The sequence below is a fragment of the Strongylocentrotus purpuratus genome, unplaced genomic scaffold (genome assembly GCF_000002235.5).
Source record: "Strongylocentrotus purpuratus isolate Spur 01 unplaced genomic scaffold, Spur_5.0 spur5_scaffold_7, whole genome shotgun sequence".
NCBI classification, from domain to species: domain Eukaryota; kingdom Metazoa; phylum Echinodermata; class Echinoidea; order Camarodonta; family Strongylocentrotidae; genus Strongylocentrotus; species Strongylocentrotus purpuratus.
Window position 1 is genome coordinate 31,633,601 of NW_022145613.1, and position 19,471 is coordinate 31,653,071.

At 38.3% G+C, this 19,471-nt stretch overlaps 1 protein-coding gene across 1 annotated transcript; it reads right to left on the reverse strand.

Moving 5' to 3' along the window:
- Positions 1 to 7,927: 7,927 nt before the first annotated feature.
- On the reverse strand, positions 7,928 to 12,919 carry LOC115919900. Its single transcript, XM_030974522.1, has 5 exons — positions 12,563 to 12,919; positions 11,579 to 11,678; positions 9,437 to 11,350; positions 8,409 to 8,938; positions 7,928 to 8,014 (listed from the first exon to the last, which is right to left on the reverse strand). Exons 1-5 carry the CDS (start codon positions 12,917 to 12,919, stop codon positions 7,928 to 7,930), a joined length of 2,988 nt encoding a protein of 995 aa, XP_030830382.1.
- Between the last annotated feature and the right edge of the window lie 6,552 nt (positions 12,920 to 19,471).

The window sequence follows — 19,471 nt, forward strand, 5'->3', positions numbered from 1 at the left end:
TTTTTTTTAGCTCTCTACTCCAGCCACCTTTTATTTTAGGTTCAAATCATGGAGTCTCATCCTCTTCAGATTGATTCCATATTATAATCTTATTTAGTCCACACTTTAATCTTTCTTTGGAAAATTTGGACTTGGGGTCTTCTGTGACGCTGAAGAAATGCTCTTTGGTAAGTTTGGATTGGCTGGAGGTTTTGAAATGGTCCAAATTTAATAATCTCTCACCTCCACCCCTTTCAAGGTCATCGTTGTTGACATAGGTCATTCCCAGAGTTTCAAGTGTGAGGTGGCCGGGGTGACACACTTCGTCTTTCAACCTTTGCTTGCCTTTGGACACCTTGTTTGCTTCGTGGAAATAAAGTAGAAAATGCAGAAGTCAGGGTCAGTACTGTGTACGGCGAAGTTCTGAAGAACACATAATGACCATTATATAAACATAGAAAATATTCCCAAATTCTCTATTTGTTGAGAAATTTTGTGCAAATTTGTTCAGTAGAGGACCACTTTGGCATAATTACCTTTAGGCATTTCCAGTATTTACGTAAGGGGATCAACTTCTTTTTAGAATGCTTTTTTTGTATTTACTAATTATCATAATCTATTGTTTAATAGTATACCTACACATGGTTTTTAAGATTGATAACTTTGGCAAATGATGATTACCACCAGACTGGCTGACTGGCAGCTTTTAATCAATTTTAGAATAATGATTGAAAACAATAATGTATTGTTTATTGAGTCAACATGACAACGACAACTTACTTGAACTTTGGGTTTAAAGGAAAATGGGAATGTTAAGTAAATACACAAATGATCTTAGAAGTTATTTAAACAGGGATAGATGTCAAGTGGATGTCAATTAGCTGCATTTACTTGCAAAATTGGAACCACTCTATTATGTTGTCTGATCAATAAGAGAGTCAGGAGGGCTAATATTAATTCTAATATAATCTGATATTAACATACATGATGTGTGGTCTGTTCATAGCCAGAAGGTTGTTAACTCTGACTGTGTTAAGGTTCATTAGGTAACACCCTTCTAGCTCCGAACAGTTGATATGCCCTTCTAGCTTGAAGCTGATGATTTGTCAAGTATTTCTCTAGATTTGTACCAAGTATTATGGAATTTTCAACAGTTTAAAAAACATTTGAAATTTTAGATGTGGCGAGTTACATAATGTGACAAAATAGCCCAAATGTTCCCAAATACTGAAAGAAAGCCAATACAGAGCTGAACATCTTTTTCAGTTGAGACTGCAGAGTTTAATAAAACATGAAGTTTACCAAATAGTGGATGTCACCTGTTATTGTAGTAGGTCTATGTTGTGACCATGCTCTATATCTTCAAGGATTTGTAGAGGTCGTTAACAAGTTTTTATAGAGTCTGGACAACCACAGTGTACAGACCTTACTTTATTTCATGCTTCATGGTATCTTAGCAGCAAGTCAATAGGGACAGGGCATTATCAGAAAATAAATATTAGCTGTTCAGAACATTTATAGCACTGCAGAATTAAAGTTCCTAGTGTCAAAATCTAAGAGATAAAGTTGTAGGAATTTAAACAAATGTCTTACACAATGGCTCTTGCCAAGAATTGGGACATTTAGCTGTAGTTATTCATATTAATTAAGCTTATCAATTTTCTGGGGATCTGATGATTCTGTTTGGTTGATACATGTATACAGGTACATGTAAGCATACAGGTGTGGCTATCTCTGTGTTGAAATCTTTATATTACCATGAAGAATAATCTATCGGCATTGTCTAGACTAACCTTTTGGTTAATAATCCCAACAGCATTAAATAGTCCAAGCTGGTTTAGCTAGCCTTGTATATGGCCTAATGCTATTATTTATATGGTTGTAACAATTGTGGTGAACGATATAGGCTTTGAAGAATTATATGCTCAAAGCTAGATACATGTACATACTTTAATCCAATTGTGTTGTGAAAGTACTAATATATGTTACAGATGAACAATGAACATTAAAAAAAAATTAGATCAGCAAATACATGTATCTCTCCTTCATTTGGTAGAATACTGGTACATGTATTCCAAAACCAATCCATAATCCCATTTGTGTCAATAACAAATGGCGTACAAAAAAAAAATATATTTCTAGATTTCACAGATTGGCGACCAAATTGAATGAACTGTCAACGAACCAAACACCTACTTTGCTGTTCAGCTGTCACTATCTGTCCTTGTCTGTTCTAAATGTAGGTTGTGTTAATTGTTTTTGTTTTTTCCCTCTCTTTTTGACACATACCATTATTGAAAGCTTTGGTAGCACATATCGTCCTTGTTTTCACGAAGTGACGGAAGTGAGGAAAATCGTAATGCAAAGTGAATGCAATTTTTTTTCACTACCGTCACTTCGTGAAAACAGCGACGATATGATGTCAGTACAAAGGTGAATATTATTGTTCAGTGTTGCACAGTGAAGTATATTTAGGTGTGTCCCATCTCTTTATATGGACCTAGTTTAGGATGTTTGAAGGTTCTGAATATGATCCTAAAATCTGTATGTACAGGGAATATTCACCACAATTGGTGCAAATGCCAAATGTGAAACTGTTTACCATGGTATACTGTAAGACTGGAAACTTTCTAAAATTGTGGTAAAGGTTCTCAAAAGTTTTGTAGACCATTAGAAATTTATCAGACAATTGGCAATGAAAGATTGTTGGCATTTTGTAAGTGTTTTTAAATAAATAAAAGCCACTTTTAACCCGCTGATTATTGAATTCTTTTAATCTCGTATGGTAGCTTTGTACATAATTACAGGGTGACAGGGACTGACTAGTTCCAGTTCATAATGGGTGGACTAACTGTTAAGGAGTGTTTTTGATTTGGCATTTACATAGAAAAGGGAGAAATCTCTTGGTGTGGTAATGGTAATAGACCAGAAAGAGCTATGCCTCTGACAAGTGGGTTACACGTCGGTTCACCTCCATTTCACCTGCACTCTTTCTGCACCCCAAACCTTCAAGTTCAATCAGCGCAGTCCTAGGTATGTGTGCCACATGTATACAGTTCACTGTCCGACAACACTGTCCGACAATCGTCGTCGGGCAAGCCTGCCAGCCGGCCTCAAGATCGGGCTCTTACCAACTGTTTGAACATCAAACAGTAATCTTCTAGTGTCTATGGCTGGGCACACACTCCCTCCCTTTATCCCCAGCAAGCTTGAAAGGCACTCTTCAATCACCACGGCGACAGAGTTGTTGGATTAAACTTCCATTTGATATGGGATCAAATATTTCTCCTTTTTCGGCACAATGAAGTGTTTGCAGATCAATTGACACATAGTTGAGAGGTCAATTCCCTTGATATAGGTTTGTTATGAATTATTGTAACTGTATATTTACGGAGGCTGATTTTTTTTCCCCTGCATATCACTGGTTTCTTCTTTGAACTATATCGCAGATAGAAAATATAGTTACTGGCAATGTTATTTGCCTTGTGAAATATTACAGTGTACCATTCTTTTTTTAATTAAGTCAAATACAATTCTTATATTGCAAATTTGATCAGAACTGCAATCCTTTGAAGATGATTAAATACCCAAACACATGTTTCTAATTCTTAAGTACTTATTTTAAGTGAATAGAACTTTTTGGCTTCTCCTTGTTATTTATCTTACCTCCTTTAATTTATATATTTTTTTCATTTGATATGAAAAAAGTTACATATTCAAGCATATAGTGAATTAAATAATTGGAAGTGGTCCAGGGATAACATACCATTAGTCCCATTGTAATCTTTTTAGACCGGATTATATTCTTATAAAGTAGAGTAATCTGTAGACTTGATGGTAATGGGATCGGCATGACTCTGTTTTCCATTCCTGTCTAGCTCACGAAGGCAACTATCCATACTTGGGTGACATTAAAGGTTTTAGTGGTTGCTAAGATGGTCCTAAACCTGTCAAGTATTTGCAAGATTGTATCAGGATGACTTCATCCCAATCTAATTACATGTACAAGACTAAAGACTTGACACTATTAGTCTAGATTTCTAGACTGCAAGACTACAGTCTAAATGTAAGTTTCTAACAGGATCGCTATAAGCCTAGGACCTTAAAGAAATCTCACTGGTTATGTAATGGTTATGTAATGTCATTGCCATGTTCACACGTCTCGATTCATGGTACATAAGGATATTGGACTTTTAAAATTGCTTAAGGATTGATTCTTTAAGGACTCTGGTTAGTCAAAGCACAGGAAACTTTTAAACAGTTGTTGCCAGACGATACATGTATGTCTTTGAACCCTGCCCATGTGTCAAGTTGAATGTACACTGTAGGTCTTTATGATTGAAGTTTGATGAAAAATGTAGGTGTTCCAAATTGACCTACATGTAGGAGACTGAAGAAGAAGTTGAATTTAAGATTAAGTTAGGTGGTATCTCTTTGGTTTAGGAAATCAATCATAGAGCTATTGTTTGCCGAGGGGGAGGGGGGCAGTTTGAGGGCTTGTCAGGTCCCGACTTACCAAGGAGACTGCAGAAGGAGACTGAAGAATGAGACTAGATGGATTGATATTGGAAACTGGGGCTCTTCTATTTGGGTGGATTCATGCTGGGCACAAGGTGAAGGTCACATGACTAATCCTGGCAAGGAGGCCCCTTAAATTTTCACCTTTTCCTACTTCCATCTCATGTTCTGTTTGGTCAGGAAGGTTCCTGGTTTGGTCACGATGATGTTTGGGGAATTGAGAATGATTTCTTTGTAAAATAACAAACTTCATGTCAGTATCTATGAATTAAACTTACCCTTGTCATTTTCGAGGGGGTGGGGTAGGGCTATTTCTGTATATTTTTAGGGTATTTCTTAGAAGACTAGGCTATTTTTCTTCTATTTTCTTATGGGAAGAAGTGGAAAATAGACTACCCCCCCCCCCCAAAAAAAAAAAAAAAAAAACCAACAACATATGTTTAGGCTAATGATTTGGAACAAAAGATACATTCAGTATTGAAATAAGTATACAAACGTAGCATCGTTGTCCATCTCTTCATCTCGTCTGCAACGGCCGAATCGGTACATCCACTCGAATCGCGAATAGTCTACCGCGCTGTATGTAAGTGGCCACAGTACTAACAATTTCTAACTAACCTCCTTTTTCCCAACCCTTAATGTCCCACTTATTTAGATTAACAAGTTAAGGCTTTTAAAGTGTATTTTAGCTTAAGGTGTATTTTGATATGAATGTATGTTGAAGAGAAGATCTCTGTCTTCTCTTCAACATACATTCATATCAAAATACACCTTAAGCTAAAATACACTTTAAAAGCCTTAACTTGTTAATCTAAATAAGTGGGACATTAAGGGTTGGGAAAAAGGAGGTTAGTTAGAAATTGTTAGTACTGTGGCCACTTACATACAGCGCGGTAGACTATTCGCGATTCGAGTGGATGTACCGATTCGGCCGTTGCAGACGAGATGAAGAGATGGACAACGATGCTACGGGTATGGGAACAGGAAAGATGACGACGTCGAAGACGGGAACGGAATCGGGAACACAGTTGCGGGATCAGGACGACAGGATCAAATTCAGGAACTCAGGATCAAAATCAGGAACACAGCATCAAATTGGCATAGGGTTAATGTTACCTATTTGCCGACGTATCTGCAATCAATGTTCCTCCTATCAATGTTCCTCCTTATGAATCAGTTCCTGACACTTTCAGATTAAGTTCCCTTGAAGTATGTTGTATAATTTAGTTGAATATTCCCGACTTGGTGATTGAAGTGACTTGGCTTTTCTTGAACGATTCTTGAACAACGCTGTACTTCGATAACTTTGTGAGTCCAGAACTTGTTGATTTTCCCACGCAGCAATTAGTTGTTAGTTCAGGGACAGCTTGAGGGAGATGGGAGGACAGGGGTACAGGTAGAGGAGACCAAGTCGGGGTGGAGCCAAGTGATCTAAACATTCATGTAAACTACTTTTATACCTCATTAAACATTCATACTCGACTTTTCCTCCGATCATCTTATTGGTCATTACTTTAAAAAGGGGGAAGGGGTCTAATCTAAAACTCTACTCTTATTGGTTCAAGGTCACCACTCATGGCCAAAGACACAGTCCTATGAGGTGTTCTTCAAAGAACATGTTTCAAAGAATAGTCACAAAGCATGAATGACCACAAAGAGCCCGTCTGATATCTAAATCCCCTTTCATAGAGCTTAATCTCTATTATTACAGATTTATCAATGGTATTAAAATCTAGTATTGTATTGAACAGGATGGATTAATACTGTGAATGGCAATAGGGTCATAAAGGCTATATCCCAGTGTGGGAACAGGATAGCTTCAATAGATAGCTTCAACTAGACATGCCAGCACATTTTATAAATACATCTATAACAAATTAAGACAAAGAAAGATACAGCAGAAAGAGACAAAGATAAAGATAGAGAGAGAGAGAGAGAGAGAGAAAGAGAGAGAGAGAGAATACAACAAGAAGAGAGAAGGACTATATACATGAGCAATATTCCACCATGTTACACCTTCCCCTCTGCCACCAGAATGGCGTCCGCGCCATTCCCAATAATAATTCTAAAATTATGCAATAGTAATTTTGAATTGATATTGAACACCAATAAAACAATAGCTGTACATAATATCACAAAGCTTTCATGACACCTTCTAAGACACCTTATTTTACTAGTGACCTTGCTTAAAATCTTGTTTATCAAATACAAAATATATACTTAGAATATAAGAAAGTATACACAGAAAACACACCAGTACAAATGATTACAATCCAAAATAATTTCTTCCACACTCCACATGTGTGAATTGGTTTGATATCTTCCACTCAGATTAATTATTACTTTAATTATTACTTCATCCTACTATAACAGCAATTTCAAATCAAACATGGTTTAAAATCAAAATGCAAAAATTCATTTAAGTTTCAATATAATAATTATTAGAAATCTGACTATCAACTTATGTGACTCCGGTATAACAAGTAACAAGTTAAAACAACCAAAACAAAACAAACGGAACTATATTTAAGTTCGCCTTAATATTAAATACAACATAAGCACACTAAAAGTACCATGAGATACAAATACGGTAAAATCATCATTTCTTCCAAACTACAATCAAATTTGAATAAAAAGTGGAATGTAAAATGGTGTTTGACATCAATCTCTCTTTTCCAGAACTGCCCTTATAATTTCACTGTACTAATCTATGGAATATTGAATCATATTCCTAATCTTCAAACTCAAATGTTAACAAACAAAATAAATTTGGCTAACTTTCAAAAGTAACCTATTCACTAAATTCATGTGAAACTAGGGTATCCTTTAGGCACCCTTCAATGATATCAATCATTTAATGTGCATTAATAAAACAAAATAAATAGTAATGTCCGCAGTATATTGGACATTATTTATGAAAGAAATGATCAACTGATAGATCAACCAACAAAATAATGACAAAGTCTAAAACTTTAAATCAAACCAATCTGGTTTTGTTGGCATAGTGAGACATGCTCCAGCCATGTTTAGACAATAAATCAACAAAGTAGAGTGTCTATATTAATACAATATAGAGCTAAATATCATGTTATTCAGAGGAATAGCAATTTATAAATAAAAAACTTCATTCTCCCAAGTTTTTGTCATTAACAATATCATAACAAGTCCTATCTCCCATTAATGAATTCAGGTTGTATCCTATATGTAGACACAATTTCTGATCCAAAAAAGAAGGCTAACTGTTCTCTTACTATGGGAAAAGATGACATTATCGGAATCATCGATATCAACATCACGCTCACAACAATCTCAACTGGTGAAAACAAAACAAACACAAACTTCAAAAGCAGCATCATCAGCAGTCCATACAACATCATACAATTGTATTTATTCCCAACAATTGGTTGGACAATTTGACTTTGATAATACGTTAACCGATCAGGTTTACGAGAACATCTTTTTGACTGTCTCGGTGGACAGTCCTCCTCTTCAATAGAGGCGGTCTCTTGCTCGTCACCTGAAGGGACAGGAGAGGGGTCAACTTCTACAGGGGCATTATTTCTTACATTATCCTCAGTCGCAATATCATCTGTATTTACAGAAGTAACCGAACCATCATCTCTAATTTCAGAACCTGTGCAATCTGGAATCGACTGGCCTAATTGAAATTCAAAATCAGCACTATTTTCCAGTACACTTGTCTCCATTGGAACATTCCAAGCTGTGACACTTTCATCTCTCTCATTTACGTCGTTATGCTGTGTTTGGTCACCATTTGAAGATTTAGTTACCTCATTCTTAGATACATTTGCACGTCTAGGCTGTGGAATTGTCTTCGGGAGAAAGTTACAAGGTAGAAGCAAATTGCGATGTAAGACACGGGTCTTAGTCCTAGAGCCTTCAGATCGAACCTTGAACACAGGTATATCTACATTGGGTTGCTCTACAACAATATGAGGATCCTTGCCCCATATATCACCTAACTTGTTCTTTCCCTTCACACCCTTGATCTTAACTAAGACTCTGTCTCCTACTTGAATTTTGTTCTCTTTCAACTTCTGGTCATACCTTCCTTTGTTTTTAGCTCCTACTTGGCCATTTCTCTCAGACGTGATCTTGTAAGCATAGTCTAGTCTATCTCGAAGTCTCGTTACATACTCAGGGGCACTTGAATTGTCATTATCATCCCTAGCATCTAGTCCTAAATACATATCTATGGGTAGGCGGGGGTGTCTGCCATACATGAGGTAGAAGGGTGAGAAGCCGGTTACACTATGTTTTGTACAATTGTATGCATGGACTAATGGAGCTACATAAGACTTCCAGTCGGATTTCTTGTCCTCCGTCAGAGTGCCTAGCATACTAAGTAGGGTGCGATTCATCCTCTCACAACTGCCATTACCTTGTGGATGGTAAGGAGTGGTCCTAGATTTATGAATTCCTACTAATTTACAAAGTTGTGCGATTACATTGGACTCAAAGTTTCGGCCCTGATCTGAATGTAACCGTTCTGGGAAACCATAATGTACAAGGAAATGATCAAATAAGGCCTTAGCAGTAGTGTTCGCAGTTTGGTTCTTTGTTGGAATGGCTGTTGAATATCTTGTGAAATGATCGGTGATCACTAAGATATTACCATATCCTCCTTTCGACTCTTCAAGGGATAAGAAGTCCATGCAAACAAGCTCAAGGGGCCTACTTGTCTTAATGTTGACCAATGGTGCTGTGTTAGTAGAATTCCGTACTCCTTTCCTCCTAACACAACGGCCACAGGTGCTAACATAATGTTGGACGTCCCTTCCAAGATGGGGCCAGTAGAATCTGTCCCGGACAAGTTCGGTTGTCCTCTCGACACCCAAATGCCCTATCTCGTCGTGCAAAGATTGCAAAACTAATGCACAATATTTCCTAGGCAGTACGAGTTGTAAGAATTCCTTACCTTCGACTATTCTCCTACGATAGAGTACCCCATTCTTTAGCACTAACTTATCCCATTCTCTAAGCACGATTTGAACATCCTTACTTTCTTCTCTTCTTCGATTAATCAATGGACAGACATCTTGTTTGACATAATCTATCACCCTACTGATAACTGGATCCATACCTTGTTCCTTAGTCCAATCTGGCGGTCCACTAGTAAATAGATTATCAGATGCCCTATCTTCCAGTCCTACATCACCAACTACAGTTACAGAATGCTGCCCTACATTTTCTACAAAGGGACTGTTTTCTACATCTACATTAAGGGCATAGTCTACTACTGCCTCAAAGGTTTCTTTAGAGCATGTAGTGTCAGGAGGGGTATCTGAAGGGGGCACATTAGAGGGGCGTCTAGAGAGAGCATCAGCATCAATATTCATCTTGCCTGATCTGTATGTGAGGGTAAGGTCATAATTGGCCAGGGCTGCTAACCACCTATGCCCTGTGGCATCTAGTTTAGCTGTTGTGAGAACATAAGTCAGCGGGTTATTGTCAGTTCGAACATGAGTCTTGTTACCATACAGAAAATCATGGAACTTTTCAGTCACAGCCCATTTTAATGCAAGGAATTCTAACTTGTGGGCAGTACAATTTCTCTCACTCTTGTTCAATGTACGACTCGCATACGCAATCACTCTCTCCCTACCTTCTTCATCCAACTGGTACAGTGCCGCTCCCAATCCAGTGGTGCTAGCATCTGTATGTAATAGGAAAGGCTTGGAGAAATCCACGTACTGAAGGACAGGGGCACTGATCAATTTATTCTTTACTTCTAAGAATGCTTCATCATGTCTTCTAGTCCAAATCCAGGGAGGGGAATGAGACGGGGACCTATTTACTTTACCTTTACGTTTCTTAGGGTCATCTAGGAGATCGAGCATAGGGCTCATTATTTTAGATAGATTGGGGATGAATTTCCTATAGTAACTGGCTAGGCCAAGGAAAGATCGAAGTTCTTTAACGTTCTTAGGGGTGGGCCAACTTCTAACTGATTCAGTCTTGTCGGGGTCAGTACCTATGCCCTCTGATGTGAGGATGTGCCCAAGGTACTTCACTCTGGTCTGTAGGAGCTTGCATTTTGAGGCCTTCAACTTGAACCCATGGTCAGATAGACGTTGGATTACAGCTTCTAGCCTCACAACATGCTCTTCCATCGTCTTGCTGTAGATGATAATATCATCTAAGTAGACGACGCACACAGTGTGATTGAGTTCGCCAAGACATTTCTCCATCGCGCGCTGGAAAGTACTAGGCGCGTTACAGAGACCAAATGGCATACGATTGCACTCCCACAATCCAAGAGGAGGGGGGAGCACAAAAGCAGTCTTTTGTTTGTCACGTTCGTCTATTTCTAGTTGCCAGTAACCTGACTTGAGATCAAGAGAACTGAACCACCTAGCACCCTGCATCATCTGTAGAGTTTCATCAATTCTAGGCAAAGCATAAGAATCCCTTACTGTACGTTGATTAAGTTTACGAAAGTCAATACAGAACCTTAAAGATCCATCCTTCTTCCTAACCAACACTACAGGACTGGCATACGGTGAAAATGACTCCCTAATCACACCAGCCTCATGCATTGAACGTACATGCTCACGCACCTCTGCATACATGGCTGGGGGTATACGACGATATCTCTCTCGGAATGGCTGTTGATCTGTTAGGGGAATGTTATGTGTAACTATATTACTATGTCCCAAGTCAGTATCAGACTGGCTAAAGGCACGTGGATAGTTTCTAAGGATATTCCTCACCTTATCTACATCTTCACTTGAAGCAGGAGACTCTGAGAAATCTAACCCTTCTATACTCAATCCACCCGTCCTATTAGCATCACATGTGTCTACATGCTGCTGACTAGTCTGAATTGGACCTTCAACATTACACAAGAATACTTCACCCACAACATCATTACTGTATAACCATAAAGGCTTATCAGTTTGGTTCCGTACTAGAACTGGCACTTTACAAGATTTCTGCCGTTCTGCATCTATTGTGACAGTATTGCTGTCAATAACTAAGCCAGCTGGTAATCTATTGTATCTACGAGGCTCTAACATCACATCATAAGGTCTACCTGAAACGGGGAGTGGGACCTTACCTTCTATTACCATTGCATGGTTAGCGGGGATCCTAACAGCTTTCTTTGAAGCATTCTTCACTACACCTATCCTACCATCTGATTTAGACTGCACTTGCCTCTGCATACAAACATACACTGATCGCCATGTTGGATGCACACTATTACTATGAACAAAGTCAGGCCCATATTGGGTCTTACCTCTATCAATACATGTATCTATAATGTTAGTCCCTACACATAAGGGTACCCTCTTATTATAAGAAGTATCTGGAACCACTAACACAGGGACATCTATTTCAGACGAAGAGGGGAGAGAGCCAGGAAAAAGGATAGAAAGCTCTACATAACCTAGATAGGTGACAGGTAAACCATTAGCTCCTTCAACCTTAAGCAAGTCATCAATGCTATGAAGAGAACTTTTGGGAAGATGAAAGTTGTAGAAAGAGTGAGAAATAGTAGTGATCTGGGACCCAGAATCTAGAAGACATTTGCTTTGTTGACCATTTATAATGGCCACCGCTTCCGTTGCCTTGCCAACCATTCTATCTAAGAGTGGTCTTGATAGGGGACTTCTCGATTTAGCCCTTTGACTATTTGAAGATAGACCTACTGCCCGTCCCTTGGCAGAGGTCTGCCTTCGTTTAAAGGTACCTGCATATGTTGGGGAGGAGCAAAAGACTGATGAGGATGCTGTGAAAAGTGAGAAGGAGGAGAAGGATAGTGATGAGAAGGAAAGTGAGGAGGAGGAGAGCATTCTCGAGCTAAGTGCCCTGGTTGACCACATTTGTAGCATGGTCCCCTTGGACCACGAGAACGAACAGGTCTGTTAGGGTTCTCCCTACTAGCATAACTACTGCTATTACTACTAGCAATTTCCATCGCTTTTAGTTTTTCTTTTATCTCTCTAAGCTCCTTTGCTAGTTCGGATCTATTACTATCGGGATTAGTAACTGTGCTCGCATGGGCACCTATTCTATTTTGACGGGAACGGAGAGGGGAGGCATGAAACTTCTCAAAGTCTTCATGTTCCTGTTCAGCCTGCCTAGCTACCCTGATTAATTCATCAAATGACCTGACTAGGTCATATTTGTGCCGTATGGCTTGTTTTAACACTTCATTGGACATCCCCTTCCAAAAGACAACTCTAAGGGTCTCATCTTTGGCCATGGGAGAGATTCCCTTCCGAAGTTCAACTTTATCTATGGCAAGTTGGAGTCTAGCGCTATAAGCAGTGACCGACTCCTCCGTTCCTTGTCTACTGGAATATAACTGCTGGAGTAGTACCGCACCAGACTCTACCGTGCCATAAAATCCGTCAATCTTCTCTACGATCTCTTCCACACTGGAGTCGATATTCATGTTCATGACTATCTGTCCAGCCTCCCCTCTGAGAGAACGCCTAACTAACCTAGCTAAGGCCTGGTGACTGCAGCTTTCATCTGTTTGGAGGCATTTGATTTCGTGCCTCCAAACTTCGAAAGGTACCTCACCACCCTTGGGTTTCGGATCCCCAGAAAATATAGAGAGTTTAAACGGATTCTGTATAACAGTTTGGGACCTAACTACAGCGGGAGTAACATCAATAGATTCCATTTTTAGTTTGAGAACGAGATTGGATGTGGGTATTTCTAATACCTCAACTACATTGTCATCCAATGTTTGTTTATTTAGTTCCGTTATTGCACGTAAAGCAAGGGTACTACTAGCGAAAGCACAATGAGCATTACCGGTGCTTTCGCCGGTTAAAGAATCTTTGCCAAAGTTTAAGTGGGACACTTCCCCAATCTTCTCTAAAAATTCTCTGAGACTGCCCTCAGTAGTTGAAGGACTCAATCCCTTCACCAGAACAACACAATCTCCCTTAACAGAAGCCATTGTTTAAAGAAGTAAGGAGAAGAAAAAAAAGTATGAAAGAAAAATAAAGAAGTAGAAGAGGAATAGATCTTAGGAAAAACAACTATAGTATAAGATTATTAAAGCTACAGCAGAAAAAACAGTCTAGTCCCTATCTGCGATATTGACTACGGTATATGTAAACAAACAAAAATGATTTAACAAAATCGTATAAACAAACGCAAAGCGGAAAATATAAAACTTTGCCAATCACTAGCGAGCATACACTTCAGCAACACATACACTCACGTCCAGTCACCCAAAATATTCAACCATTCGTCAGATAATATGATGATATCAGATGATCAGAATGTAATTTCTTCCCATATAAATAGAAAACAAAGTTAGCATCTAATGAGAAAATGATTTGCAATATATCATAATGGGATAAGAACCAAATGATATATAATTAATTTCCGAACCAATTAACTATTCCTCTGCACACATGAAATATAATAACACAAATCAAATAATATAAAATATTATCAACAAATAGGAAACAAGGTCACTATTAAGGAATGTACGTAATAGATAAATTCATGCCCAAGCGCTGAACTTGACCAGGAAAATCATACCAGTCTTTCTGGAAACATGCAATTATTAATATATTTTTTTTAAAGTTTCTTATTAATTTGGAGAGCTTTTAAATCGTGCTGATAACGCGAAAATAAGGTTGTGGGTTCCGTCTAACCGCCCACACCACGCCGTCTTCTATTATAATGAAATAGTAGAATCGAGCTCCGAGTGAAATCAGGTTTTTGTATTGGTCCGCTAGCTATGACTTTCACTCGGGGGAGGGGTTAGTTCAAATAAACCACCGATTAAAATAAAGACAAAGAATAAGAGCGCTGGGACACGATATAGTATTTAAGGTGTCATATATGTTTATTTACCAATCACTGACCTGTATCAACTACTCTTCTAACAGTATTTATCATCAAACAATGTCATGAAAATAGTATCAATAATCCAGAAGATCTCTGTCTTCTCTTCAACATACATTCATATCAAAATACACCTAAAGCTAAAATACACTTTAAAAGCCTTAACTTGTTAATCTAAATAAATGGGACATTAAGGGTTGGGAAGAAGGAGGTTAGTTAGAAATTGTTAGTACTGTGGCCACTTACATACAGCGCGGTAGACTATTCGCGATTCGAGTGGATGTACCGATTCGGCCGTTGCAGACGAGATGAAGAGATGGACAACGATGCTACGGGTATGGGAACAGGAAAGATGACGACGTCGAAGACGGGAACGGAATCGGGAACACAGTTGCGGGATCAGGACGACAGGATCAAATTCAGGAACTCAGGATCAAAATCAGGAACACAGCATCAAATTGGCATAGGGTTAATGTTACCTATTTGCCGACGTATCTGCAATCAATGTTCCTCCTATCAATGTTCCTCCTTATGAATCAGTTCCTGACACTTTCAGATTAAGTTCCCTTGAAGTATGTTGTATAATTTAGTTGAATATTCCCGACTTGGTGATTGAAGTGACTTGGCTTTTCTTGAACGATTCTGGAACAACGCTGTACTTCGATAACTTTGTGAGTCCAGAACTTGTTGATTTTCACATGCAGCAATTAGTTGTTAGTTCAGGGACAGCTTGAGGGAGATGGGAGGACAGGGGTACAGGTAGAGGAGACCAAGTCGGGGTGGAGCCAAGTGATCTAAACATTCATGTAAACTACTTTTATACCTCATTAAACATTCATACTCGACTTTTCCTCCGATCATCTTATTGGTCATTACTTTAAAAAGGGGGAAGGGGTCTAATCTAAAACTCTACTCTTATTGGTTCAAGGTCACCACTCATGGCCAAAGACACAGTCCTATGAGGTGTTCTTCAAAGAACATGTTTCAAAGAATAGTCACAAAGCATGAATGACCACAAAGAGCCCGTCTGATATCTAAATCCCCTTTCATAGAGCTTAATCTCTATTATTACAGATTTATCAATGGTATTAAAATCTAGTATTGTATTGAACAGGATGGATTAATACTGTGAATGGCAATAGGGTCATAAAGGCTATATCCCAGTGTGGGAACAGGATAGCTTCAATAGATAGCTTCAACTAGACATGCCAGCACATTTTATAAATACATCTATAACAAATTAAGACAAAGAAAGATACAGCAGAAAGAGACAAAGATAAAGATAGAGAGAGAGAGAGAGAGAGAGAAAGAGAGAGAGAGAGAATACAACAAGAAGAGAGAAGGACTATATACATGAGCAATATTCCACCATTTTACACAAATAAAAATAAAAACATATTTTCAGGGTTGTTTTTTATATTTTACCTTTTATATTTAGTCATATTTACTATCATAAAAAATGAGAAAGATGAATTTGGATCTGGAGAGAAATGGTATTTGTTTGCGATCTTGACAGAGAGTGCTTTGACTCTACGACCTCCTGGGTGTTCCTGCAGTTGATAACATAAATCAGAATATCCTGCTGATAACCTCTCCTCGGACCATGAATTGTATCAACAAATTTAGGGGAAAGTTTACATTAAAGTCACTTTGATGAAAATGTTTTTCCAAAAGACGTGATAAAGGAAAGGTTGGAACTTTCCTGATTTGTACTGCAACACGGACCCTTCCTCAAAAATATAGTCGTGCATTAGGCCTATTCTAAAGGATACTACCCGGTACGAAAGTCTGTTTTCTTGCAAACCAGAAGTGTTGACTAGTAGAAACTACCAACAAGACTAACAATAACAGCCCACAAAACCTAAAAATAATTATCCGGTGGTTCTTCTGAAAAGTTACCTGAAAGTTATTGATTGTCAACAGGACCAACAAGTAAGTCGATCTTGCTGGATTCCAGAGGGTTCCCAAGACAGACAATATTTGGGATAATGGGCTTTCAATCTGCCATGATGCACCACTTCTTGGCATGCTAGTTCCCCCCTTGTTTAAATGAATTTTCCTCTTTAATTAGGAGTGAAAAGTAATTCATAAGGTGGACAAATTATTTACTTGCCTAAATTGCAAATACAAAGACAAGTGCCTCATTCAGATTCTAGGAACAAACAAAAAAAGTTTGATATTGCCTCAATGGTTCTTTTGGCATTTCAACAGTTGACGAGGGCTAAGGCCTGCTAGTGTTGGGGTTTGCAAACTTTTTTGTTCTTTTCCGTTTTCCAGAAGTTTACTGGTTTGTTTGATTTTGGCATTGGTATTTTATTGAGAGATTAGATGGGTGGGACTCCTGGTGGGTGTAACCAAAGAGATACCAGCGTAATAACTCCTTGGTGTAACGCTGGTGGGTGTAAAGTTAGGTCTGAAAATGAAAGGAAGGATTAAAGAGAATTATCCACCAGAAGAAGCATGTTTGCTATTAAATAGGACCCCTTTCTCCTCCCCCCCCCCCCCATCTGATTTCACTTAGAGTGTTGTACGTTAGGTAGTCGGCAATGCTTGGTTTAAGAAAAACAAATGTAAATTTATTCGCTGCATCTAATGATGATAAAAGAAGCCCTAAACTACTGTAAGTTTGCTCTACCACAAAGACATACATGTATCCCACTACCATATATACAGTATTGAAGTGGACTGTTATCTTGAATAGTTTTATGAGGAAACGTCTTCTCTCTCTCCCTCCCTTTTCCCTCTTTCAATGTCACATTTATATTTTGAAAGAAGTTTGGTTTTTTAAACTGTAACACGCACATGAGTCTCCTATTTCTTATCAATCTATACTGTACCATAAGGAAGCAAGATTAGATTTCTGTTTTGGTGCCATACATGAAAGATAGCCTTATACTGATACCCTCTTTGCTTGTAATTGAAGAAGAAGCTACTGGTAGTTTGGACCTATCATATTGCGACATCTCTCTCAAATCCTGTGGTAAATTAGATTTGCTCCTGGGAACAAAACAATGACCAGCATTTTGACAGCGATTTTACAATCAAGGTGTAATATCTTTTTACTGATATTGTTAAGATGCATATTTTTAGCATAGTTGAAAAAGAATTTGCTTTATGATCTTGACCACCAGAAATGGTTAACATGATGAAGACAAGATGTCTTTATCAATAGACCAGTTTACCAAAATATTCAAATTTTATGTTACAACAAATTTTCTTGAGAACATGAACACCTGCTGAAGGTTTGCCCGACATAACAACAGCAAATATAGTATGCAAACTGGGTTTCAAGTATTGTACATGTAGTTCATTCATTAATAACAGGTTAATGGAAAGCCTTGTCACCATGCAGGTCCCTGGAGAGAGACATCCATACATACATTTGAAAATGTTAGTAAACTGGTATATTATTCACATGCCTACTCTCTCAAAAAAAATTGAGTGATCACGGACGTCACTCCTCTGGAGAGTGAAAATGTAGTGAAAATAGAGTGAACATTCACTCTTTTCTTCTTAGAGAGCACTCTAAAATCAATCGATTTTCACTCCTAAACAAGTGATCACGGACGTCACTCCCAAGAAAGTGAAAATAGAGTGAAAATTCACTCTTTTTTTTAAGAGAGTAGGAGTAGGAAAACAATCTATCAATAATGAAGAGTTATAAATGGATGTATGATCATAAACTAGATCATTTTATTATCTTGTTCTAATTGTGAGGAGATTCTTACACATTTATGGACTGGTCTGACTCTGGAGTATTTAATATGCATTCAGAAACATAAAGGGCTACTTTCGAAACTGAACCTGGAAGCGATGTTTCCTCGAATAGCCTTCATATTGCAAAGTGAAAGTGCTCATTATGACAGAAATAGAAACACAAATATCTCATTACAGAAGACATTACAAATTAACATTTAAACATGCCAAAGAGGAGCATAGTCATTTCAGCTCAATGCAGTCGAAAACTGCTATTATATAAACATGTTGACTTCTGAATGCCTTCATTACCAAGAACTTGATAGTACAGGAATTGCTCAAGTTTTAAGCAATGGGATAAAACGATTTCCTGCAAAATTTGCTACAATCTTCATAATCTTGGATCTGTACCTGTCCCCACCGACTGACAATTCCATGAACTTCGTTTTTAACCCAATGTTTCCATACTGTGTGAACAGACCCTCTGATCGTCCCCAGTAATTGGTTCTAAGGGTAGGGTGTGTCCAGGCAAGCTGTGATTTGTCCCAGGCACCCCAAGGTGAAGCGGAGCTCGGCAGAGGCCGGCGCAGCTGTGTGGATATTCACACTCCCATGCACACTAAGCACTAATTACGCAGACATACATGGACCCATAGCATACCATTACTCCATCAAATTCAAGACCACTGGTCTATGCACAGTGTAGATGTCTACTACAGTCTAGCTGCATGTATGTAGCCAGCATTTATTTTGGTCATGAATAGGCCTACTACAAAACCAGAAAGTTTGGTTGCATGAATTTCCACGACTTGAAAATGACAGTAATTTCACGAGTTCAAGAAATGTGCCATTGTGTTAGTTAAATGGTTCAATACTTTCGCTTTTAAAAAGTGTGGTGGATCTTTACCATTTACAAAAGATGTGAACATTTCATGAAAGTATCTGTTTTCTTCACAGTAGGGTCCATGCTTAGAACTACCAAGTTAAAGCATTTGGTAACCCTTCCTCACCATAGGCATCAACCCTGACTAAGCATTGAATATAATAGTTACATTGTTTTGTCCTGAAATATGAACAAGTACTTTCATTCTAAAGTTATTTCCTTGCCAAAAAGGTATGAATATGAACAACTGATTAAGAATCTAGGTTAAACTCTTAAAATTCCTGTGTGACAATTGCATTTAAAAATGGTGGCACAGAATGGGATTCTTGGTCCCTTGAAGGAACCATCTATTTGCCTTGTAGGCAACGCCTCTCTAGATCTGCCAATGCCGCAGGGACGTTTCCTTAGCAACCAAGAGGTGTGGTTAGTCGTTCACAAATACGATACTGTTAACAAAGTTCCTGGTAAATATCACTAGCTATATGGTTAAAGGTGCCATTAGGGGAGATACAGGGTGTCATCATCTTTGCTTCATTGCGGTGTCAAAATCCAATG

Coding starts and splice junctions, on each gene's coding strand:
- LOC115919900 (XM_030974522.1), bottom strand. CDS start 12,919: ATGAATATCGACTCCAGTGTGGAAGAGATCGTAGAGAAGATTGACGGA. Junction 11,351..11,578: donor CCATGCAATGGTAATAGAAG/GTAAGGTCCCAC, acceptor GTAATGTTGAAG/GTCCAATTCAGACTAGTCAG. Junction 8,939..9,436: donor TCGTAGGAGAATAGTCGAAG/GTAAGGAATTCT, acceptor GTAAATTAGTAG/GAATTCATAAATCTAGGACC.